The 24,507-nt window shown below is 46.2% G+C and overlaps 1 protein-coding gene across 5 annotated transcripts; it reads left to right on the forward strand.

The window, feature by feature from the left end:
- The first annotated feature begins 275 nt into the window (after window positions 1-275).
- LOC112267676 (phospholipase D1-like) lies at window positions 276-24,479 on the forward strand. 5 transcript variants are annotated; one of them, XM_042296877.1, is made up of 28 exons: window positions 7,336-7,503; window positions 9,340-9,512; window positions 9,828-9,895; window positions 11,277-11,507; window positions 11,608-11,777; window positions 11,843-11,985; window positions 14,164-14,272; window positions 14,395-14,460; window positions 15,175-15,233; window positions 15,359-15,451; window positions 15,565-15,717; window positions 15,817-15,966; window positions 16,704-16,787; window positions 17,960-18,041; window positions 18,805-18,915; window positions 19,070-19,261; window positions 19,417-19,639; window positions 19,879-20,007; window positions 20,469-20,587; window positions 20,684-20,797; window positions 20,868-20,978; window positions 21,450-21,538; window positions 21,690-21,803; window positions 21,876-21,925; window positions 22,104-22,241; window positions 22,645-22,798; window positions 23,019-23,136; window positions 23,240-24,479. In XM_042296877.1, the coding sequence occupies exons 4-28, from the start codon at window positions 11,309-11,311 to the stop codon at window positions 23,462-23,464; spliced, it is 3,195 nt and encodes a 1,064-aa protein (XP_042152811.1). In that variant the 5' UTR covers window positions 7,336-7,503; window positions 9,340-9,512; window positions 9,828-9,895; window positions 11,277-11,308; the 3' UTR covers window positions 23,465-24,479. The 5 variants fall into 5 exon arrangements, 4 of the variants coding, with proteins under 4 accessions (XP_042152813.1, XP_042152811.1, XP_042152812.1 ...); XM_042296878.1 differs by lacking the exon at window positions 9,340-9,512; XM_042296879.1 differs by lacking the exons at window positions 7,336-7,503; window positions 9,340-9,512; window positions 9,828-9,895 and adding an exon at window positions 276-364.
- The last annotated feature ends 28 nt before the right edge of the window (window positions 24,480-24,507 follow it).

The following is a 24,507-nucleotide window of genomic DNA, read 5'->3' on the forward strand; positions in this document are numbered from 1 at the left end:
TACTGGCAGCCCGAGCTTAGACCTAGCACGCCACCTAATGGTTAAAGCAAACCCTGCATGTGTGTGTGTTCATGTGGGTGTTTGTGTGTTTGTGTGTGGCCAACAGTATGGCCAGATTATGATCTATGATGGAAGTTCTTGGAGAGATTATTACTCTGCCCTTTGCTCTGTGCTGTTTACCTACACCAGGACATTTATGACCACACACACACACACACACACACACACACACACATACACAGAAAGAGAGAGAACGAGTAAGTTGACATATAGAGCAGTAGAGAGAGAGAAGCCACCTCAGATGACAGTCCAGAGGTCTGATCACAGCAACAGTCAGTGACCTATCAACTTTTCACTGCAACAGGTACTCAGTCTGTGTGCGTGTATGTGTATGTCTGTGTGGATGTGTGTGTCTCACCTCTTTCTATCACTTTTCTACTTCTCTAGTAGCTACATTAACCAACAAAGACTAGCAATGATCGTGATATGTGGTTTTACTGCTTTACTACTTTAGCTGTATGCATTAATTGTATGTTGCTCTGGATAAGAGCATCTGCAAAATTATTCAAATGTCAAAATGTCAAATGTAAGTCTTCCTCAAGCATCATTCTCACAGGGTGTGGTGTAGCGTCCAGGTCAAAGTCTCAGTCATAAACACACACATACGTTTGCACACACACACACACACATACACACACACACACGTATCCTTGTGGGGACCAAACAATCCTATTTTCCCTAACCCGAACTCTTAACCCTAAACCTTTATGCCTAATTTTAACCCTAACCCTAATTGAAACCCTAAACCTAACCCCTAAGCCTAAAATAGCCTTTTTCCAAAACCTGCAAAATAGCAAAATTGTCCTTGTTTTGCTATCGTTGTGACTTCTGGTCCCAACAAGGACACTAAAACTGTCACGTTCTGACTTTAGTTCTTTTGTTATGTCTTTGTTTTAGTATGGTCAGGGCGTGAGTCGGGTGGGTTGTCTATGTTCGTTTTTCTATGTTGTGTTTTGAGTTTGGCCTGGTATGGTTCTCAATCAGAGGCAGGTGTCGTTAGTTGTCTCTGATTGAGAATCATACTTAGGTAGCCTTTTCCCACCTGTGTTTCGTGGGTGTTTATTTTCTGTGTTTGTATTTCACCGTTCAGGACTGTTTTCGTTTCGTTCTCGTGTTTTGTTGTTTTTGTTTGAGTCTTCGTTTTCATTAAAAGAGAATATGAATACTTACCACGCTGCACCTTGGTCCTCCTCTCTATCTCCCAACGACAAGCGTTACAAAAACACACACACACACACACACACACAAACATATGGATACACACAACACACACACATACACACAACACATGCACTCGAGATACAGTCTGTGTATATAGTGAGGAGACCAATGTGCAGATTCAACCACAAAATGGAGGGAGATATTCACTTGTAGGGTGGATAGGATATGTGTATGTCTGTGTGTGTGCGCAGTGGCGGTAAATGGAGGAGGGGGGGGGGCACTAGCCACCCCGGAAATATTATTGGCCACCCTTGGTAACCCCAATTCTCATTGGGTCAGAGCGCTGCCAATCTGGCTCAGATTGGAGAGAAAAGACGGTGCATTTGTTCTGGCAGTTCAGCATGCTGGCTTTAGAGCCATGCGGACGCCTTGGAGTGAGTGAAGGCTGTGGTTGGCTGGCTGGCGAGCGCATCTGCAGTGAACACTGAACAGCACAACTTTTCTCAGTTGAGTTGACTAAAGCAGAGGTAGAAAATTATTAGGTAACTAGTATTTGACTTCACAGGAATCTAAACTTGAGTTTTTAATCTCGCTGCTGAGCTAGTGCGTAGCAGCAAATTGCAGTATGGCATGTGTTTGTCCTAGATAGAATGTTATGTATGTCCCTAATTGACTGAAGTGAATAAAGCTACTAACATGACTCAGGATATGACCCAGATGCAGACACAGGAGACGAAAGGTTCAATATACAGAGTAGTTTATTAAAACAACAAGAGACAGGCAAATGGCAGGTCGAGAACAGGCATAGGTTCAAACCAGGTCCGAGTCTGATAGGTACAGGGTGGCAGGCAGGCTCAGGGTGAGGACAGGCAGAAGTTCATAAACCAGGTCAGTGTCAGATAGGTACAGGATGGAAGGCAGGCTTGGGGTCAGGGCAGGCAGAATAGGTCAGAACCAGAAGAACTAGAAAACAGGGATTAGAGAGAACGAGGAGACAGAGGGCTGTGAGACAGAGGTTTAATTCTTGATACATGAAAAGCAGGATGTATACATAGGGTGCGGGACCACAGAAGACAAACAGCAGAGGGGCTATGAATCTTAGAGATGGGGAAAGGTCCGATTAAACAGGGGGAAAGTTTGCGGGGCTCCACCCGGAGGGGCAGATCCCAAGTGGACCGTCATACCCTCTGGCCGAGATGATAACTGGGAGCCAGGGTCTGGTGGCAGTCCGCCTGTCGTTGATACCTTGAGGTGGTCTTGAGAAGAGCAGACCGGGCTCTCTTCCAGGTACGGCGACAGCGGGGGGCGAACACCTGTGCCGAGGTAATGCTGACCTCTGCTTCTTGCTCAGGGAAGAGCGGGGGGATAATAACCCATCGAACACTCAAAGCGAGAGACCAGTGGCTGAGCAGGGAAGGGTGTTGCGGGCGTATTCCACCCACACGAGTTGCTGGCTCCAGGTAGTGGGGTTTGCAGAGACAAGGTAACAACGAGTTGTCTCCAGGTCCTGATTAGCTTGCTCCGACTGGCCATTAGACTGGTTGAGAAACCCGGAGGACAGGTTGGCCGACAACCCAGTGAGTGTGCAGAATGCCTTCTAGAACCAGGACGAGAACTGAGGACCACGGTCGGAGACCATGTCCACCGGAAGTCCATGGCTCCGGAAGACGCGTTGCACCATGAGCTGGGTATCTTTGGCTGAGGGTAGCTTGGGGAGGGTAATGAAATGGGAAGCTTTGGAAAACCTGTCCACTACCGTAAGGATAGGGGTGAGCCATCAGATGGAGGGAGTCTAGGGACGAAGTCCAGGGATACATGTGACCAGGGACGGTGAGGGATAGGAAGCGGTTGAGGAAGGCCAGCCGGAGCATACTGAGGAGTCTTATTCTGAGCACAGACAGTGCAGGTGGCGACGAACACAGAACCCCCCCTCCTTCCATCCGCTAGAAACGAGGTAGGAAGGATGGTCTCGGAGCCCGAGGGTGTAGCAGGGGCTATAGCGGCGTGAAAGCGCATCCAGCTTAACATTCTTGGATCCCGGGCGGTAGGGGATGGTAAAGTTGAACCGAGAGTAAAGCGGGGCCCATCAAGCTTGGCTGGAGTTGAGACAATTGGTGGTGCAGAGATATTCCAGGTTCTTGTGATCCGTCCACACAATGAATGGATGTTCCCGCCCCCTCTAACCAGTGCCTCCACTCCTCCAACGCCGTATTCACTGCAATAGTTCTCGATAGTTCATAATTCCTCTCTGTGGCGTTAAGACGATGGCAAAAGAAGGCGCAGGGATGCAGCTTTAGGTCCAGGGCAGAACGCTGGGACAGGACGGCTCCCACTCCGACCACCAAAGCATCGAACTCCACCATGAACTGGGGGGATGGAGCCGGATGGATTAAGAGTCAGATAGGTACAGGACGGCAGCCAGTCTCGGGGTCAGGAAAGGTAGAATAGGCCAAATCCGGAAGAACAAGACAACAGGGACTAGAGAGAACAGGAGTACAGGAAAAAACACGCTGACGAGACAAGGCGAACTGGCAAAAGACAAACAGAAAACACAGGAATAAATGCGCAAGGGATAATGGGGAAAATGGGCGACACCTGGAAGGAGGTGGAGACAAGCAGTTCCTTCAGTAAGTATTCATACCCCTTAACTTATTCCACATTTTGTTGTGTTACAGCCTGAATTCAAAATGGATTAAATATTTTTATTTTCTCACCCTGTTACACCCTGTTCTGTTTCACCTGTCTTTGTGCTTGTCTCCATCCCCCTCCAGGTGTCTCCAATCTTCCCCATTATCCTCAGTGTATTTATACCCGTGTTCTCTCTTTGTCTGTTGCCAGTTCTTTTTGTTTCGTGAAACCTACCAGCGTTTCCCCCCTTGCTCCTGTCTGTTCTAGTTCCTGTTTTCTAGTTTTTCACGGATTTGACCATTCTGCCTGCCCTGACCTTGAGCCTGCCTGCCGTTCTGTATTTTGCCACACCACACTGGATTATTGTCCTTGCCTGCTCTGACACTGAGACTGCCTGTCGTTCTGGACCCTCGAGCTGCAGCCCTCCTCCTTCCCCTCGGACCGCTCTAAGATAGCGCACCTCATCACACTGATGTCTGGGAGGGCTCTCGCCTGGGCTACGGCAGTATGGGAACAACAGTCGGCCGTATGCTTCAGTCTGGAGGAGTTTGTGATGGAGGTAAAGAAAGTTTTCGATGCTCCATTATCCGAGAGAAAGGCTGCCCGGAAGTTACTCCAGCTGTGGCAAGACTCCCGCAGTGTGGCAGACTACGCGGTGGATTTCCGCACGTTGGCTGCTGAGAGTGCCTAGAACCCGGAAGCGCTGTTCGTCATGTCCCTGAGGACGTAAAGGACGTAAAGGACGAGCTTGCAGCCCGGGAACCACTGACGGATCTTAACTCGCTCATCACCTTGTCCATTCGAATCGAACGTAGAAAGTAGAGGAGATTCGATTTCACTCGCCCTCCAAGGATTCCACCTCGCCTCCGAGGCATCCTGGAAGTCCCAGACGGCTCCGTTGCCGAGAGAACCCGAGGCTACCCGAGTTCCCCAAGAGTCTCCGAAGACTCTCAATTCACCTCTTCCCGAGCTGATGCAACTAGGCAGAGCTAGGCTGTCTCCAGCTGAACGGCTATACAGGTTCCTGTGGTATTGGGATTCTCCTGGCTCCAGTGACACAATCCCCTCATTGACTGCTCTGCTGGTGCCGTCATGGGCTGGAGCTCGTTCTGCTACGCCTATTTCCTGAAGTCAGCACAGCCTGCCTCGGGACAGCTTCCTGGGGGCTCGGATGTTTCCCTGAACCTCTTTGACGTTCCCGCGGAGTACCAGGAGGAGGTGTTCAGTAAGGCCCGGACCACTTCGCTTCCGCCGCACTGACCATATGACTGCGGGATTGACCTTCTCCTAGGCACCACTCCGCCCCAGTGACGACTGTATTCTCTGTCGGGTCCGTAGACCTACATTGAGGACTCCCTAGCTGCAGGGTTCATCCATCCTTCTGCCTCCCCGCCGGCCCTGGTTTCTTCTTTGTGGAGAAGATGGACAATACTCTGCACCCGTGCAGAAACTACTCAGGTCTCAACGATATCACGGTGAAGAATCGCTACCTGCTACCCCTCATCTCCTCGGTCATCGAGCTGCTCCAGGGGGCCTCTGTGTTCTCCAAGCTGGACCTACGGAAAGCCTACCACCTGGTGCGGATACGGGAAGGGGATGAGTGGAAGACTGCCTTCAACACGAGTATCTGATCATGCCATTTGGCTTTACCAACGCCCTGCTGTGTTCCAGGCTCTGGTTAATAATGTTCTCCGCGACATGAACTGAACTGGTTCATCATCGTCTACCTCGATGACATCCTCGTCTTCTCCCGCTCCACCCAAGACCATGTGCTCCATGTCCGACAGGTTCTCCAACACCTCCTGGAGAACCAGCTTTTTGTAAAAGCAGAGAATTGCGAGCCTGCCACCCGGGCTCAATGCGGACCCCGGCCTTTGTGCGACAAAGCTTTTGGTGGCCTACCATGGTTCCGGACTTCTCCATGTTCATCGCCGCATGCATGATCTGTGCACAGAACAAGACTCCTCGGCAAGCTCTCCTTCAACCACTGCCTGTCCCTCACCGTACCTGGTCTCGCATATATCCCTGGACTTTGTCACAGGTCTCCCCTGTCTGAAGGCAACACCGCCATCCTGACCGTAGTGGATCGGTTTTCCAAAGCCTCCCGCAAACTCTCCACCCGGATTAGATTATAGGCCCTTTCCCCATCTCCAAGGTCATTAGCCCATCTGTTGTTCATCTTCTGTTGCCCATCTCCCTCTGTATACATCCCACTTTTCATGTTTCCAGAATTAAACACATCTCCCATAGCCCTTTGTCTCATGTTTTAGGTGTCTCTAATCTTCCCCATTATCCCTAGTGTATTTATACCTGTGTTCTCTGTTTGTCTGTTGCCAGTTTGTTTTGTTTAGCGAAACCTACCAGCGTTTTCCCCCTTACTCCTGTCTGTTCTAGTTCTTTCCAGTTTTGACCATTCTGCCTGACCTGACCCTGAGCCTGCCTGCCGTTCTGTACCTTGCACACCAAACTGAATTATTGACCCCTGCCTGCTCTGACCCTGAGACTGCCTGCCGTTCTAGACCTTTTGCACCCTATCTGGATTACTGACCTCTGCCTGCCCTTGACCTGTCGTTTTGCCTGCCCCTGTACTAGTAGTAAACTTTTGTTACTTCGACACTGTCTGCATCTGGGTCTTACCTGAAAAGTGATACACCCATCTACACACAATACCCCATAATGACAAAGTGAAAGCATGTTTTTAGAAATTGTAGAAAATGTATTGAAAATTAAATACATAAATATCTAATTTCCATAAGTATACACACCCCTGTGTCAAGACTTTGTAGAAGCACCTTTGGCGGCGATTACAGTTTTGAGTCATCTTGGGTATGTCTGTATTAGCTTTGCACATCTGAATTTGGTATTTTTTTCCCATTCTTCCTATAAGATTTTCTCAAGCCTTGCGGTCGGATGCCAAGCAGTTGCCATATCAAAACACGTGGTGATGCAGCCAGTCAAGATGTTCTCAATGGTGCAGCTGTATAGATTTCTGAAGATCTGAGGGCCCATGTCGAATCTTTTCAACCTCCTGAGGGGGAAGAGGTGTTGTTGTGCCCTCACCACGACTGTGTTAGTGTGTGTGTGGACCATGATAATTCCTTAGTGATGTGGACACCAAGGAATTTGAAGCTCTCGACCTGCTCCACTACAGCCCAATCGATGTGGATGGGGGCGTGCTCGGCCCTCCATTTCCTGTAGTCCACGATCAGCTCCTTTGTCTTGCTGACGTTGAGGGAGAGGTTGTTGTCCTTGTAGCACAATGTCAGGTCTCTGACCTCCTTCCTGTAGGCTGTCAGTCTTAGAATTTTTTGATCTCTCCTCTAATCCCTCCCCTTACCCAAAGCCCTCCAACTCAGCTCAGATTCCTGCAGATTCCCCCAATGAGAGAACCCAGGGGGAGGGTATGACTGTTTCAATGCAGCTGATTGGTTTAGAGTTTGGTAGCCCCTCCTCTCTTGAGGAATTTTCTTCGAGGAGTTGTTTCCACAGTACATTCGTTCACATACACTCTGTTATACAATAGGAACGGTACACTGAGTGTGTATACGGTGTGTAGAGTGTGTGTATGTTTGTAGTGTGTGCACATGTGTGTGTTTAGTCTACTCAGTAGTCTAGAAGAGGGACAAATCAAAATGAGGACAGGAGCAGGAGCAGGTCAGTGAAGTTTTTCTTTCTCTCTCTCTGTCACCCTGTTCTATATTTGTTCCAATGGAGAAGTAGTGTGTGTGTGTGTACCTTATCTCTCTCTCTCTCTCTCCCACCATGTTGTGAAAGCTTGTTGCTGCTTTTGAAATGTCTGACTGACTGTCCCTCGCTAGCTGAACAGTTCTGTTCTCTGTTCTCTCCCTCTCTCCTTTTCTTCCCTCTCCATTTCCTTCAACTCACTCCCTCGTTCATATCCCCTTCTCCTCACCCTACTGCTCTCTCACTCTCCCTCTCCTTCTCGCCTTCCCTCCCTCTTATTTTCTCCTCACCAGTACATGTGCCGTCTTTATTGGTAACGTTGTTACTTGCCACATTTGTAGAACAGATTCAACGTTTCAAAGACTACACCAAGTCTCTTTGTTGTTGTAGGTGATATAAGACATTACACCGTTCTGCTGGGCTCCTCTCCTAACAAAACAATCATAGCTGAGTTTCATGACCTCTTGTCTCCCTCTCTCTGCTCAACACATCCTGTTCCTGAATACATATTAACTATGGTGGGGCAGTTAGAAGCCTCTGGCTGGATGACGAGGTCTAGTCTGACTGTACTGACTAGCTCTCTGTCTTGTCATTCTGTCTAGTTTGATCAGTCAGTATGTTTGATCAGTCATTAAGTTTGATCAGTCAGTATGTTTGATCAGTCCGTATGTTTGATCAGTCATTATGTTTGATCAGTCAGTATGTTTGATCAGTCCGTATGTTTGATCAGTCATTATGTTTGATCAGTCAGTATGTTTGATCAGTCCGTATGTTTGATCAGTCATTATATTTGATCAGTCATTATATTTGATCAGTCATTATGTTTGATCAGTCATTATGTTTGATCAGTCCGTATGTTTGATCAGTCATTATGTTTGATCAGTCATTATGTTTGATCAGTCATTATGTTTGATCAGTCATTATGTTTGATCAGTCATTATATTTGATCAGTCATTATGTTTGATCAGTCATTATGTTTGATCAGTCATTCATCCAAATAGGATAACTGTAACAGTCATTGTCAACATTTGTGAAATGGTGCACACTCTCATTCCCACACACACGTGCACACACACACACACACACACACACACACACACACACACACACACACGCGCGCGCACACACTCACGCACACACACACGCGCACACACACACACAAACACACACTTGTTATTCTATCCTTGTGGGAACCAAATTTATTTTTGCATTCAAAATCCTATTTTCCCTCACCCCTAACCCTAGCCCCTAATCCCTAACTCTAACCCTATCCCTAATTCTAACCCTAATTCTAACCCTAAACCTAACCCTTACCCCTAATCCCTAACTCTAACCCTGTCCCTAATTCTAACCCTAAACCTAACCCCTAAGATTAACATAGTCATTGTTCTCATGGGGATGTGGGAAATGTCCCCATGTGGGAGAATTTTCTTGCCTTGTGGCAACTTTTGATCCCCACACACACGCACCCACACAAACAGGTGGTTTCAGCTCAGAGAGATCAAGCCAACATGTAAACTCAAACCACCTGCTGGAAAGTAGAATACAGTGTGTATGTGTGTGTGTGTGTGTGTGTGTGTGTGTGTGTGTGTGTGTGTGTGTGTGTGTGTGTGTGTGTGTGTGTGTGTGTGTGTGTGTGTGTGTGTGCTTGTGTTAGAAAGATGTGTACAATGAAGCCTTGTATTACAGCCAGCAGGACTTAGCTCTGGTGATAATAATTACCCCTCTCTCTCTCTCTCTCTCTCCCTCTCTCTTTCTCTCTCTCCCTCTCTCTTTCTCTCTCTCTCCCTCTCTCTCTTTCTCCAGTGTTTAAATGATTAGATAATAAACAGCTTTAGTGTAGGCAGAGACAGAGGTGTCACAGACCACTCTCTCACTCTGTTGCTCTCTCTCTGTCATCTGTGCTAGGCAGAGGTTGGCACCACATTGACTGTAAATGCCATGTTGTGTCCACAAATCTCTTCTCACTTATCTTTCTGGTATGTGCATGCGTGTGTGTGTGTGTGTGTCTTTGTGCGTGTGTAGATAACAATTTATCAAAAATGAATAGAAAAATAAGGAAGGATAATGTTTGGCGACATAGAGTAGCTGGTATTTATAGTTTTCTCCTATTTGCCAAAAACCATCATCATGACAACCCTGGACAGGAAACAGGAAGTAGATAAAAGCAACACTCCATCTGTCATCCCTCTCTCTTCCTACCTCTCTCTCTCTCACTCTCTCTCCCCCTCTTCTTCAACCCCTCTCTCTCTCTATCACCCCCCTCTCTGTTTCTCTGATCCCATTCATTCCAGTACTGACTGAAGATGAACAATTCCATTCCACTGGGACATGACAGAGGCCTCGGGCGAGACGTAAAGCGGTGTGTGTGTGTTTGTGTCCGTGTGTGTGTCACAGAAAGTGAGCGACGGAAAGAGAGAGAATTCAAACCCACACACACACACAGTGCCGTGCTACGGCTGACTTCTAGGTCATCGCTATAGTGGGCGGAAACCCAAGACACTAGGGTGGGCGATGCCCCACTGACATAAATCACACACACACACAGCTTCACACACAGTGTCTGCTATCATTCTGAGCATGCGTAATACGCAAAAAAAAAAAAAAAGTATTTGTATTGTAGATATGCAGTGATGTAATAACGTTATATGATGGACTGTTTTGTCTTTTGTTTTATGTGTAATGTAAGTGCTTTAACTTGTTTGTACCCCAGGAAGAGTAGCTGCTGCCTTGGCAGGAAGTAGCGGGGATCCCTCATAAATACAAATAGGACACCAAATACAACACACTAGTCTAGAAGATTATCTGAAGGTCTTCTGAGGCCAGACAGAACTCACTGACACACACAGACGTCATCAAGACAGCGTAACACACACAAAACAAGACTCAACATGCTACCACACACAAAGAGCCAGACACTGTCGTAAGCCAACAGAGTTTTACAGTCAAATGTGTGTGCGCATGCCGGCCTTGACTTTCCTCAGAGAACTTTCTAGGCTTCTGACCAGAAATGACATCACATCCCTCTTGATGCCATGGAGCCCCGCCTGTCTGTCTGTCTGGCTTGGCGTTGCACTAAGGACACACACACTTGGGTTCTGTCTTTAATGTGGTGTGTTTGGAACGGCCCAGTGCCTGTTAAGATGATTATTTCTCTCTGACCCTGGCAGTGATATGTAGTCTACTCTGTGTGCTGAGAGTCTTACTGTAGAGTACAAGCAGAGCTTTAATGACTGGCATTATAGTCTCCAGTAAGACATTAATTATAGTACTGGTCCAGTCCTACCCATTATACACACACACTGTTCTATACTCTACTATTTTGGAAGACAGCTTCCATTGACTTCCTGTAGCTCTCTGCAGGGCCAGCGTCAGCCAATGAGGTAGCAGCATCTCTAACCAATGGCCCTCTACTGTTAGTGGACAACCATTGGTTCTATTCTGGGATGTGTGTGTGTGTGGGAGTCTTGAATTTGAGGGGAAGGATGTCAGGTATGTGTGTTTCTCCCTCAAATTCAAGTTCACACACAGGCAAGCACGTACATACACACACCCACCTACCCACCCACCCACACACACTGCTGCAGGGATGATCTGCACTGCAGTAGAAAGTGATAATACATGCAGCGCAACATACAGCTGTCTCTTACTCTTGGACAGAAACAACTTCTCTACGAAGCAGACAACGTTATGACTATTCAATGGTTCAAGTTCTCCTCTCTTCTCCTCCTCTCCTCATCCAGGTGTGCCCTGTTATGATGGCTGAGAGCTAGGCATGCTGGATAAAGACCCCCCCACCACCAGCAGCCTTCAACTGATGACCTCTGACCCCTCTGACATTGCTGTGGAACCCGGTGACATCACAGACGGCCTCGGCATCAGCAGGAAGATGTCGGACGTAGTTGAGAGTTTGGACACCAGAGAGTTGGACATGGGAGATGGAGAGGAGACTGACAATGACCCTACCACCATAGGTGTGTGTATGTGTGTGTGTGTGTGTGTGTGTGTGAGAGCTCTTGATATGAATGATATGATGAGAGATGTATCCAATTGGCTTTTTCGCTACCTCTCCAGGGGACAGCCGTATAGGGTTCAGTGCTGTGTATCACACCGTGGGTTTTAAGGAGTCTGAAGCCAGGGTCTATCTCCCTACTGTCCCCATCACTGCTAAGATACTGGAGGTGGAGAGGTTCAACACAGCCCAGGACAGGTTCAACATCACGGCACAGAGGAGTGTCAACAAGGTACCCACACACACATGCACGCTCACACACACGCACACATTCACACTTGATCTCTGTCTGTGTAGAGTCAGCCTGCAGTGTTTAAGATTGAGCTGAGACATGGAGAGTTCAGCTGGGTGGTCAAGAGAAAGGAGAAACACTTCATGGACCTCCATAGAGAACTGGTCCGATACAAGATGTTCATGAGGGTACCGCTACCCTCCCGCAGGTACACTCACACACACATATACAGTGGCTTGTGAAAGTATTCTCCCCTCTTGGCATTTTTCCTATTTTGTTGCCTTACAACCTGGAAGTAAAATAGATTTTTGGGGGGGGTTTGTATCACTTGATTTACACAACATGCCTATCACTTTGAAGATGCCAAATATTTTTCTTGTGAGACAAACAAGAAATAAGACCAAAAAAACAGAAAACGTGAGCGTGCATAACTATTCACCTCCCCCGAAGTCAATACTTTGTAGAGCCACCTTTTGCAGCAATTACTGCTGTACGTCTCTTGGCATATGTCTCTATAAGCTTGGCACATCTAGCCACTGGGATTTTTGCCCATTCTTCAAGGCAAAACTGCTCCAGCTCCTTCAAGTTGGATGGGTTCCGCTGGTGTACAGCAATCTTTAAGTCATACCACAGATTCTCAAATGGATTGAGGTCTGGACTTAGACAAGGCCATTCCAAGACATTTAAATGTTTCCTCTTAAACGACTCGAGTGTTGCTTTAGCAGTATACTTAGGGTCATTGTCCTGCTGGAAGGTGAACCTACGTCCCAGTCTCAAATCGAAGACTGAAAGGTTTCCCTCAAGAATTTCCCTGTATTTAGCCCCATCCATCATCCCTTCAATTCTGACCAGTTTCCCAGTCCCTGCCGATGAAAAACATCCCCACAGCATGATGCTGCTACCACCATGTTTCACTGTGGGGATATGTTCTCGGGGTGATGAGAGGTGTTGGGTTTGCGTCAGACATAGCATTTTCCTTAAAAGCCAAAAAGCTCAAGTTTAGTCTCATCTGACCACCCTTCTTCCATATGTTTGGGGAGTCTCCCACATGCCTTGTGGTAAAAACCAAGCGTGTTTGCTTATTTTTCTCTTTAAGCAATGGCTTTTTTCTGGCCACTCTTCCATAAAGCCCAGCTCTGTGGAGTATATGGCTTAAAGTGGTCCTATGGACAGATACTCCAATCTCCGCTGTGGAGCTTTGCAGCTCCTGCAGGGTTATCTTTGGTCTCTTTGTTGCCTCTCTGATTAACGCCCTCCTTGCCTGGTCCGTGAGTTTTGGTGGGCGGCCATCTCTTGTCAGGTTTGTTATGGTGCCATATTCTTTACATTTTTTATTAATGGATTTAATGGTGCTCCATGGGATGTTCAAAGTTTCGGATATTTTTTTATAACTCAACACCGATCTGTATTTCTCCACAACTTTCTCCTTGACCTGTTTGGAGAGCTTCTTGGTCTTCACAGTACTGCTTGCTTGGTGTTGACCCTTGCTTAGTGGTGTTGCAGACTCTGGGGCCTTTCAGAACAGGTGTATATATACTGGGATCATGTGACACTTAGATTGCACACAGGTGGACTTTATTTAACTAATTATGTGACATCTCAAGGCACCAGATCTTATTTAGGGGTTTCATAGCGAAGGGTGTGAATACATATGCATGCACCACTTTTCTTTTTTTGCCTTTTTATACTTTTTTTGAAACAAGTTATTTTTTAAATTTCACTTCACCAATTTTGATTATTTTGTGTATGTCCATTACATGAAATCCAAATAGAAATCAATTTAAATTTCAGGTTGTAATGCAACAAAATAAGAAAAACACCAAGGGGGAGAATACTTTTGCAAGGCACCGTACGTATACACGCACACACAAATCAAATTGTAAAGTGATCAAATACTAAATGAGATACTACAAATTTTGATCATAGAAATATTTTTTCACGGTACAGTAGATATGTACATTTTATTTCTCCCCAATACCAGTGAGTGACCCTACCTTCTTCCGTCTTTACCACTCCTTGCCTCTCTCTCTCTCTCTCCTCTTTCTCTCCTCTTTCTCTCTCTCTCTCTCTCTCTCCTCTTTCTCTCTCTCTCCTCTTTCTCTCTCTCTCTCCTCTCTCTCTCTCTCTCTCTCTCTCTCTCTCTCTCTCTCTCTTTCTCTCCTCCTCTCTCTCCTCTTTCTCTCTCTCTCTCTCTCTCTCTCCCTCTCTCTCTCTCTCTCTTTCTCTCTCTCTCCTCTCTCTCTCTCACTACTCTTTCTCACTCTCTCTCCGTCTCTCTCTCTGTCTCTTTCTCTCTCTCTCTCTCTCCTCTCTCTCCCTCTCTCCTCTTTCTCTCTGTCTCTCTCTCCTCTATCTCTCTCTCTCTGTCTCTCTCTCTCTCTCTCAGCCACACAACGAGGAGGAGGACAATGAAGAAGAGTGAAGCCAGACATATGCCGGAGCTACCGCGTGGCGGAGATGAGTTGGCACAAGACGAACAGGTCTACAGCAGAAGGGTAGGTGTGTTTGAGTGTGCTTGTCGTATTAACTTTATAGAAGAATACAGTATATACTTCATATAAACACTGTACAGTACATCTACTGTAGTAATACTGCATTTATTATGTTCCCTGTACAGAAACAGCTGGAAGATTATCTGAACAAGCTGCTAAGGATGGCCATGTACAGGAAATACTACCACACTGTGAGTACTACTCATGAACCTACTCATGATTCTTATGATGGTCAGGGAGTTGGTCAACCATGGTTTTCCAGTGCTGTGATAAGATATTGTGTAAAATACAGAATTTGAAGAATTTATCTGGACTGGATTTGTGTTAACCAGCCAGACCCTTTTAGAGGATAGATTTTTTTAAATTAACTGCCAAAATCCCAACATTCTATTCAAACAATACAGTCAATCCACAGCCATACACTGTCTCAAATCAGTTGATGATAGGACTTCTGATATTGTATCATATAATGGCACTTTCAGCTTTCCAAGAAATCTGAGACATGTACGGTCTGTTTACATATATTTAGAGGCTATTTATACAGAAAATGTGTATAAAAATGGTCTAAACTGTATTTAAAATGATATGACAATATTCTAGGTTGACTATAATTCCATTACACAATTTCTGATATACCACATGCCTTACTTTTATTTTCCTGCATAAGTAAAACCAGGATTAGGCCTCTACTGCCATTCATTGCAATTAGACTGGTTTTGAATTTCTCCCTGAACAAGATGGCTGCCATTTTGGCCCCATTACGGAACTTTGAGGGTTGAGGGTTGATGACATAGCCCCTCTACTACTAAACTAGACTAGACTAGACTATAGGCGACCGGAGCTGGAGCAACTACTACTTCTCTCTTTATCTAATACCCATTAATACGGTTCCTCTCTCTCCTCAGATGGAGTTTATAGACGTCAGCCAGATGTCCTTCATCCATGACCTGGGACCTAAAGGACTGTGAGGAACAACAGATTCATTAACAGATCCTGTCTTTATGACTGCGCCGTCATGCCCATTGTTATTGGAATAGCTGAAAATAGATTTGTTTTATTTTGTGTATTCATCATTTAAACATGTTTCAGGGAGGGGATGATACACAAGCGTTCTGGAGGTCATCGTATCCCAGGCTTGAACTGCTGTGGTCACAGTGAAGTCTGCTACCGCTGGTCTAAACGGTTAGTACACACACGTACAAACACAATGCACGCACAAACATGCACGCACACACACTGATGTATCTCTCCCTGTGTGTGTGTGTGTGTGTGTGTGTGTGTGTGCGTGCGCACAGCTGGTTGGTGGTGAAGGATTCGTTCCTCTTCTACATGAAGCCAGACTCAGGAGCCATTTCCTTTGTTCTCCTGTTGGACAAAGAGTTCAGTGTCAAAATGGACTCCAAAGACACAGAGACCAAATACGGAGTACGCATCGACAGCCTCTCCAGGTGTGATGTGTGTACAGACATGCTAGGAGGTGGGGCCAGGAGATTAAGGAGTTAACTGTGCGTGTGTGTGTGTGTGTGTGTGTTCATGCGTGCATGTAGGTGCCTTGTACTGAAGTTGAACAGCTACAGACATGCTCGGTGGTGGGGCCAGGCGATAGAAGACTTTGTCCGTAAACACGGGAGGGCGTTTCTACGAGACCATCGATTTGGTTCCTTCGCCCAGGAGGAGCAGAACATCCCTGCCAAATGGTAACTATGGAAACTGGGAAAATACAATCGACCTCACCCCCCCCCAAAAATTACTCAAGTAAAGTTTAGTAGTTAGATGTAACTTTAGTCTATGTTAAGTTTAGTAGTTAGATATAAGTTTAGTCTATGTTAAGTTCAGTAGTTAGATGTAAGTTTATTCAATGTTAAGTTTAGTAGTTAGATGTAACTTTAGTCAATGTTAAGTTCAGTAGTTAGATGTAAGTTTAGTCTATGTTAAGTTTAGTAGTTAGATGAAAGTTTAGTCTGTTAAGTTTAGTAGTTAGATGTAAGTTTAATCTAAGTTCAGTAGTTAGATGTAAGTTTAGTCCATGTTAAGTTCAGTAGTTAGATGTAAGTTTAGTCAATGTTAAGTTCAGTAGTTAGATGTAAGTTTAGTCCATGTTAAGTTCAGTAGTTAGATGTAAGCTTAATCTAAGTTCAGTAGTTAGATGTAAGTTTAGTCCATGTTAAGTGTGTGTGTCTGTGAGCTTCTCTCTATGCCCGTCTGTCTGTGGAGAATGTGCTTCTGTAGCCAACATCACGTGGGTTTGTTTGACTGGAACTGTCAACTGGTGTCTGCATCTAAAATACTCTGTTATGATCAATGAGGAACTAGGAGGTGTCAACCACTGAGTGTGTGTGTGTGTGTGTGCGTGCGTGCGTGTGTGTGTGCTTGCGTGCGTGCGTGCATGCGTGTGTGTGTGTGTGTGTGTGTGTGTGTGCGTGCGTGCGTGTAGGTATGTGAATGGGAAGACCTACATGGAGGACGTAGCCGATGCTCTGGAAGAAGCTAAAGAAGAGATCTTCATAACTGACTGGTGGTACGTGCATGCCTATGTGTTTACGTGTATGTGTGTGTGTGTGTGTATGTGTGCATGCTTGTGTGTTTATGTGTGTGTGTGTATGTGTGTAGGGAAATGGACATTGCCGTCAGCAGTTAGAGTGTGAATACTCACCGCAACATAACACAGCTACATGTCATCACCCAAGCAGACTGTAAATGTAGTCTATATATGTGGTATAGTTTACCAGTCCCAGATTGAAAACCTGTACAGTATTCTTACTGTCGACTCCTGATAAGTGAGATTGTATAAATGTGTGGTAGTGTAATGTAATGCTACCTGTACACCTGTTGGCAGTGGTGTAAAGTACTTCATTAAAAATACTAGTCGTTTTTTTGCGTATTTGTACTTGACTTTACTATTTATGTTTTTGGCAAATTTTACTTTTACTCCACTGCATTCCTAATGAAAATAATGTACTTTTTACTTCATACATTTTCCCTGACACCCAAAAGTACTCGTTACATTTTGGCAGGAATATGGTCCAATTCACACACTTATCAAGAGAACATCCCTGGTCATCCCTACTGCCTCTGATCTGGAGGACTCACTAAACACAGATGCTTCTTTTGTAAATGATGTCTGAGTGTTGGAGCGTGCCCCTGCCTGGCTATCCGTCAATTTAAAAAAAGATGAATATTGTGCCATCTGGTTTGTTTAATATAAGGAAGTTGAAATGATTTATTTTAATACTTAAGTATATTTTAGCAATTATATTTACTTTTGATACTTAAGTATATTTAAAACCAAATCCTTTCAGACTTTCACTCAAGTAGTATTTTACTGGGTGACTTTCACTTTTACTTGAGTCATTTTCTATTAAGATATCTTTACCTTTACTCAAGTATGACAATGTAGTACTTTTTCCACCGCTGCCTGTTGCCAGAGGGTCCTACGGAGTATCTGTAACCTTACAGGACCTGGCTCACCTCTCACTACCCTAGTAGGGGGAGTAACATGAGGTCAACTGAAGCATATGTGATGTACGTCGACTTCTTTTCAAATATTTTGGCTAAATACTCATCCCTGGAGCTAAACAGACACTGTACAATGCAAAGTAGTTTGCTCATCAAACTGGTTGAACAGCTTACCACATTTCACTAATAGGTTTTGGTGTGTGTGTGTGTGTTGGTGTATTTGTGTGTGTGTAGGTTGAGTCCAGAGATCTTCCTGAAGAGGCCAGTTGTGGAGGGAAACAAATGGAGACTGGACTGCATCCTCAAACGCAAAGCGGTGAGTTTAGAATTGTTTTTCCAGGTGACATTTCTACCCACTGATACTGCAATATCACATGTTAGCTAATATAATAGGAACGTTGGAATTGGCCCATACACCATCTCTCTCTCTCTCTCTCTCTCGCTCTCTCTCGCTCTCTCTCTCTCACTATCTCTCTGTCGCTCTCTCTCTGTCGCTCTCTCTCTGTCGCTCTCTCTCTCTCTCTCGCTCTGTCTCTCTGTCATAACTGCAATATCACGTTAGCTAATATAATAGGAACGTTGGAATTGGCCCATACACCATCTCTCTCTCTCCCTGTGTCTCACTCTGTCTCTCTCTCTGTCTGTCTCTCTCTCTCTCTCTCTCTCTCTCTCTCTCTCTCTGTCGCTCTCTCTCTGTCGCTCTCTCTGTCTCTCTCTCTCTCTCTCTCTCTCTCTCTCTCTCTCTCTCTGTCTCTCTGTCATAACTGCAATATCACGTTAGCTAATATAATAGGAACGTTGGAATTGGCCCATACACCATCTCTCTCTCTCTCTCCCTGTGTCTCACTCTGTCTCTCTCTCTGTCTCTCTCTCTCTCTCTCTGTCGCTCTCTCTGTCTCTCTCTCTCTCTCTCTCTCTCTCTCTCTCTCTCTCTGTCTCTCTGTCATAACTGCAATATCGCGTTAGCTAATATAATAGGAACGTTGGAATTGGCCCATACACCATCTCTCTCTCTCTCTCTCTCTCTGTCTCTCGCTCTCTCTCTGTCGCTCGCTCTCTCTCTGTCTCTCTCTCTACAGCAACAGGGGGTTCATATCTTTGTGATGCTGTATAAGGAGGTGGAGCTAGCTCTGGGCATCAACAGTGAATACAGCAAGAGAACACTAATGCACCTGCACCCCAACATCAAGGTAGGAGTGTGTGTCTGTATGTGTGTGTCTGTGTGTGTCTGTGTCTGTGTCTGTGTCTGTGTGTGTCTGTGTGTGTCTGTGTGTCTGTGTGTGTCTGTGTGTGTCTGTGTCTGTGTCTGTGTGTGTACTAAATGTGTGTGTGTTTTTCCTTCAGGTGATGCGCCACCCGGACCATGTGTCGTCGTCTGTCTACCTGTGGGCGCATCACGAGAAGATCATCATCATCGACCAATCGGTGGCCTTCGTTGGCGGGATCGACCTGGCATATGGTCGCTGGGACGACCGAGAGCATCGCCTGACAGATGTGGGGAGTGTGACACGCTCTGTTGCCCTGGAGATGGAGCAGGTCAGACACACACACGCAAACACACACACACACACACACACACGCAAACACACACACACACACACAAACACACACAAACTTTGAATAGCAAAAACCTTTTGAGCTGACATAAAACCACAAAAATAAATGACCCTTTCCTTTATCCTCACCTTCAGTCTCAGAGCTCTGCCCACCATCCCTCCAGTAGGGGAGTGTCCTCTACTGATGGTGCTGCCAATAGCAACGGAGGAAACCAATCACTACCTGGCAACCCAGGGGTTGAGCTTCCGCGGCTGAAGGGGATTGGTCGAACCAGGAGGATGCACTTCTCCCTGGTCAAACACCTCCACAAACACACTCTGCAGCATGCAGACAGCATCAGCTCCTTGGACAGCGCTGGTACGGTTGTGTGTGTGTGTGTGTGTGTGTGTGTGTGTGTGTGTGTGTGTGTGTGTGTGTGTGTGTGTGTGTGTGTGTGTGTGTGTGAAAGGGCTGTGTATATGTGTGTCACTGATCTGACCCCTCTCTCTTTCTTTCTCTGTTATGTTCAACCACTCTGTGTGTGTGTGTGTGTGTGTGTGTGTGTGTGTGTGTGTGTGTGTGTGTGTGTGTGTGTGTGTGTGTGTGTGTGTGTGCAGGCAGTGGTTCAGTGCGGAGCCTCCAGACAGGTGTAGGAGAGCTGAGGGGTAACACCAGGTTTTGGCATGGAAAAGACTACTGCAACTTTGTCTACAAGGACTGGATACAGCTGGAGAAACCCTTCGATGGTAGGACACACACACACACACACACACACATGAGAGAGAGAGAATTTAACAGAGAAAGACAGAGAGGGGGATCAGAACAGTTACACACACACACAACCCCTCCCTACCACACACAAACACACACTCACACACCCTAGCACACAAACATCATTCTTTGACTGTAGTTTTCCTCTAATAATGGTAATAACACCTCATTTATGAGATCAACTGTTGATGTGTTTCTCTCCTTCTCTCTCTCCCTCTCCATCCTTCTCTCTCTCCATCCTTCTCCCTCCCTCCCATCCTTCTCTCTCTCTCTCCCTTCCTCCCTCCCTCCCTCCCTCCCTCCCTCCCTCCCTCCCTCCCTCCCTCCCTCCCTCCCTCCCTCCCTCCCTCCCTCCCTCCCTCCCTCCCTCCCTTTCCCTTCCCTCCCTCCCTCCCTCCCTCCCTCCCTCCCTCCCTCCCTCCTTCTCTCTCTCCAGACTTCATTGACAGGTACACCACTCCCAGGATGCCGTGGCATGACATCTCCTCTGTGGTCCATGGGAAAGCTGCCAGGGACGTGGCCAGACACTTCATACAGCGCTGGAACTTCTGTAAGGTCAGACACAGCACACACCCGTTACCGTACCTCAAGTGCCTCATTGAACTGAGAGCTGCTTTTCCACGTCTGTCTATTCTCTCTTTCTCTCTGTAGATAATGAAGCCTAAGTATCATTCTCTCTCCTACCCGTACCTCCTGCCCAAGTCTCACAGCAGTGCCAGCGAGCTGAGGTACCAGGTGCCCGACTGTGTTCCCACTAGAGTACAGGTAAGACACACACACACACACACACACACACACACACTGCTGACACACTAACGTGTGTTGTCCTGTCCAGGTGTTGCGGTCAGCAGCTGACTGGTCAGCAGGTATTAAGTATCATGAGGAGTCCATCCACAACGCCTACCTCCAGACTATCGCCAGGAGCAAGCACTTCATCTACATAGAGGTACATACACTGTACATACTACTACATTACACTGTGTAGCACTGCATCCAGTACACTCTACATAGAGGTACATACACTGTACATACCACTACATTACACTGTGTAGCACTGCATACAGTACACTCTACATAGAGGTGCATACACTGTACATAACACTACATTACACTGTGTAAGCACTGCATACAGTACACTCTACATAGCACTCCGAAGTACTAGCAATCCACAGCACCTCAACTACGTATAGGTGCATATACACCTTATAACACGACACAACACTACATACCCTACAGACCCTACCTTCTTCCACTTTAGCACTCTTCACCTCATCTCTCTCTCTCTCTCTCCTCTCTCTCATTCTTTTTTCTCTCTCTCTCTCTCTCTCTCTCTCTCTCTCTCTCTCTCTCTCGCTCTCTCGCTCTCTCTCGCTCTCTCGCTCTCTCTCTCGCTCTCTCGCTCTCTCTCTCTCATCAGAACCAGTTTTTCATCAGTTGTTCTGACAACAAGATGGTCTATAACAAGATCGGAGAAGCGCTCATCGAGAGGATCCTCAGAGCTCACAAGTATGTGTGTGTTGGTGTGTGTGTGTGTTGGTGTGTAAGGTGTGTGTGTGTATGTTGGTGTGTGTTTGTTGGTGTGTGTGTGTGTGTGTGTTGATGTGTAAGGTATAGGTGTGCGAGGTGCAGTATTTGATGAGTTTTTATCTCTCTGTAGGGAGGGCAAGAAGTTCCGTGTGTACGTGGTGACTCCACTACTTCCTGGGTTTGAAGGTGACATCACAACAGGGGGAGGAAACGCCCTTCAGGCCGTCATGCACTTCAACTACAGGTGACACACACACACACACACATACAACATGCAGTGTTTTCATTATTAACTGAACTCTCCTATCCTCTTCAGGACCATGATCAGAGGTGAATACTCCATCATCTCCCAGCTGAAGAAAGAAAGTAAGGATATTCACACACACACACACCTCCAGTGGGTGAACTCCATATGGTTCTGTGGTCTGAGAACTGTGTGTGTGTGTGTGTGTGTGTGTGTGTTCCAGTGGATGAACTACAGTGGATGAACTACATCTCGTCCTGTGGTCTGAGAACTAACCGTGTCTGTGTGTGTGTGTTCCAGTGGATGAACTACAGTGGATGAACTACATCTCGTTCTGTGGTCTGAGGACCCACGCTGAGCTGGAGGGACGCCTGGTCACAGAGCTCGTCTACGTCCACAGCAAGATGCTCATCGCAGACGACAACACCGTCATCATCGGTAGGTGTGTGTTGGGGGTGGGGAGAAGGCGGTCTTGTGTGAGTGTGTATGTTTTCATGATTTCAGGGAGTGAGAAACAACAAGTATTCAACATGTTTCATATTCATATAACAAGCATGACTAAGAATTGTCAGCTTTCACAAAGTGATGCTTAGAGTTAGACTGGAGTCGTATATCTCCCTCTCTAACTTTAAGCATCAGTTGTCAGAGCAGCTTACCGATTTAACCAGCCTACCTGGTTAAATCAAGGTGAAATCATTTTTGGGGAAAAAGACGGAGCCTTACTTTTTATTCTTGATCTCTCTGCTGGTGAATGGGTGAACTGCAGCCTCTGTATTCATCCCATTGGTGTTGGCTGCAATCTGATGCATTTTCTGTGTGTGTGTGTGTGTGTCTGTGTTAGGTTCGGCCAACATCAACGACCGCAGCATGTTGGGGAAGCGTGACAGCGAGGTGGCGGTGATCATTGAGGACTCTGAGACCGTTACCGCGGTGATGGACGGACATGAGTACCAGGCTGGACGCTACGCACTGGAGCTTCGTCTAGAGTGCTTCAGGTACACACACACACACACACATATATACACATTAACACACACACACACACACATATACACGCACACGCACATATATATACACACACACACATCCATGCACACACACTACAGTTACGCCTTGGGTGGTTTGGGTGTGTGTAACTTGGTCCTTTTGGTCCTCATCTAATCACTAAGACCACAGCGCATCTCATTGTGTGTGTGTGTGTGTCTCTCCTGTCAGGACTGTCCTTGGAGCCCATATGAACACGACCATAGATGTGTCTGACCCTATCTCTGACCACTTCTATAAGGATGTCTGGATGACCACCGCTGGACGCAACGCAACCATCTATGAGAAGGTGTGTGTGTGTGTGTGTGTGTGCAACCTGCTTTATGAAAGAGATTTTTAACTAACTTTACTCTCTCTTTCTCTCTCATTCTCCCTCCCTCCTCTCTCTCCAGGTGTTCCGGTGCCTGCCGTCCTCCCTGGTTCGTAACATGTCTGAGTTAGAGAGTTACCAGACGAACCCAGGCCTGGCCCAGTCTGACCCAGGTAAAGCCCAGGAGGAGCTAAGGAGGATCAAAGGGTTCCTGGTTCAATTCCCTCTGGACTTCCTCTCAGAACAGAACCTAATGCCTTCTGTTGGGACCAAGGAGGGCATGGTGCCTACTGAGATCTGGACCTAGAGGACTAGATACACACACACACACAGGACTAGACACACACACACACACAGGACTAGACACACACACACACACAGGACTAGACACACACACACACTCAGGACTAGACACACACACACACACAGACCACTGCATTGAACTGTGGATCTTTAGACTGATCTCTGGACCTCCAGCTGATAGCTGACAACTTAAACCACAAACATGGAGGACCATGATGCCGCTTGGCCTGTCACATCCACAACTCAGCCAATGAGACTGATTGCCACGCGGACTAATGAGGAAGTAATCAGGAGGACACAACGCTACAGGATATTCAGATAGAAATATATTGTGTAGAACAGATCGTCACCTCTCATCATGTAGGATAGGGACCTGGTTAGCTCCACATGAATATATTTCTATCTGCAAATGTATAGGTTTAGAATGTTTCACCTGACTGTATACACCTGAAAATTGGTGAAGAAAATGAGCACCTTATTCCAAGTAGAACCTCCTTCATTTCTAAATGTTTTGTCCTGTTTTGTGCCTTCTGAACGTGACCCTGGACACTCCTAAGCCTGTCACCTACTCCGTTGGTTATGCATGTTCGTGTGGTCGTAGCACTACGTAAGCTCACATCCTGTCTTTAGCTGTAGGGCCTAAAGTTCAGTTTTTTTCTTTCTTTTCTAGAATGGAGGTTGCCTTTGAGAAGAAGACATGTAAATGTTTACGATCTAAATATGGAATTGTTCTGTAAAATCATAATTGTAAAACGAGGCTTTTAACGCTCGTCACAAATGTTATGTTAAGTGAAGCACAAAATGTCACTATAAACACTCACTGAATTTCCGCATGAATCACAACTACCTACAGCCTTCTGCCTTTAATACACCTGCTGTCCCATCACGCCTTGTAAGTGTGTGTATTGCCTGTTGTATAAATAATGTATCATATTGCCTATTATATAATTTAATCATCAATCCCATAATTTCAAAATACATTTTCAATATACTTGATAATAAAAATCAACTTTTCTGGAGAGACTGGAGTGCTGTTCTGGTTCTCAA

The sequence above is a fragment of the Oncorhynchus tshawytscha genome, linkage group LG14, assembly GCF_018296145.1.
Source record: "Oncorhynchus tshawytscha isolate Ot180627B linkage group LG14, Otsh_v2.0, whole genome shotgun sequence".
NCBI lineage: Eukaryota > Metazoa > Chordata > Actinopteri > Salmoniformes > Salmonidae > Oncorhynchus > Oncorhynchus tshawytscha.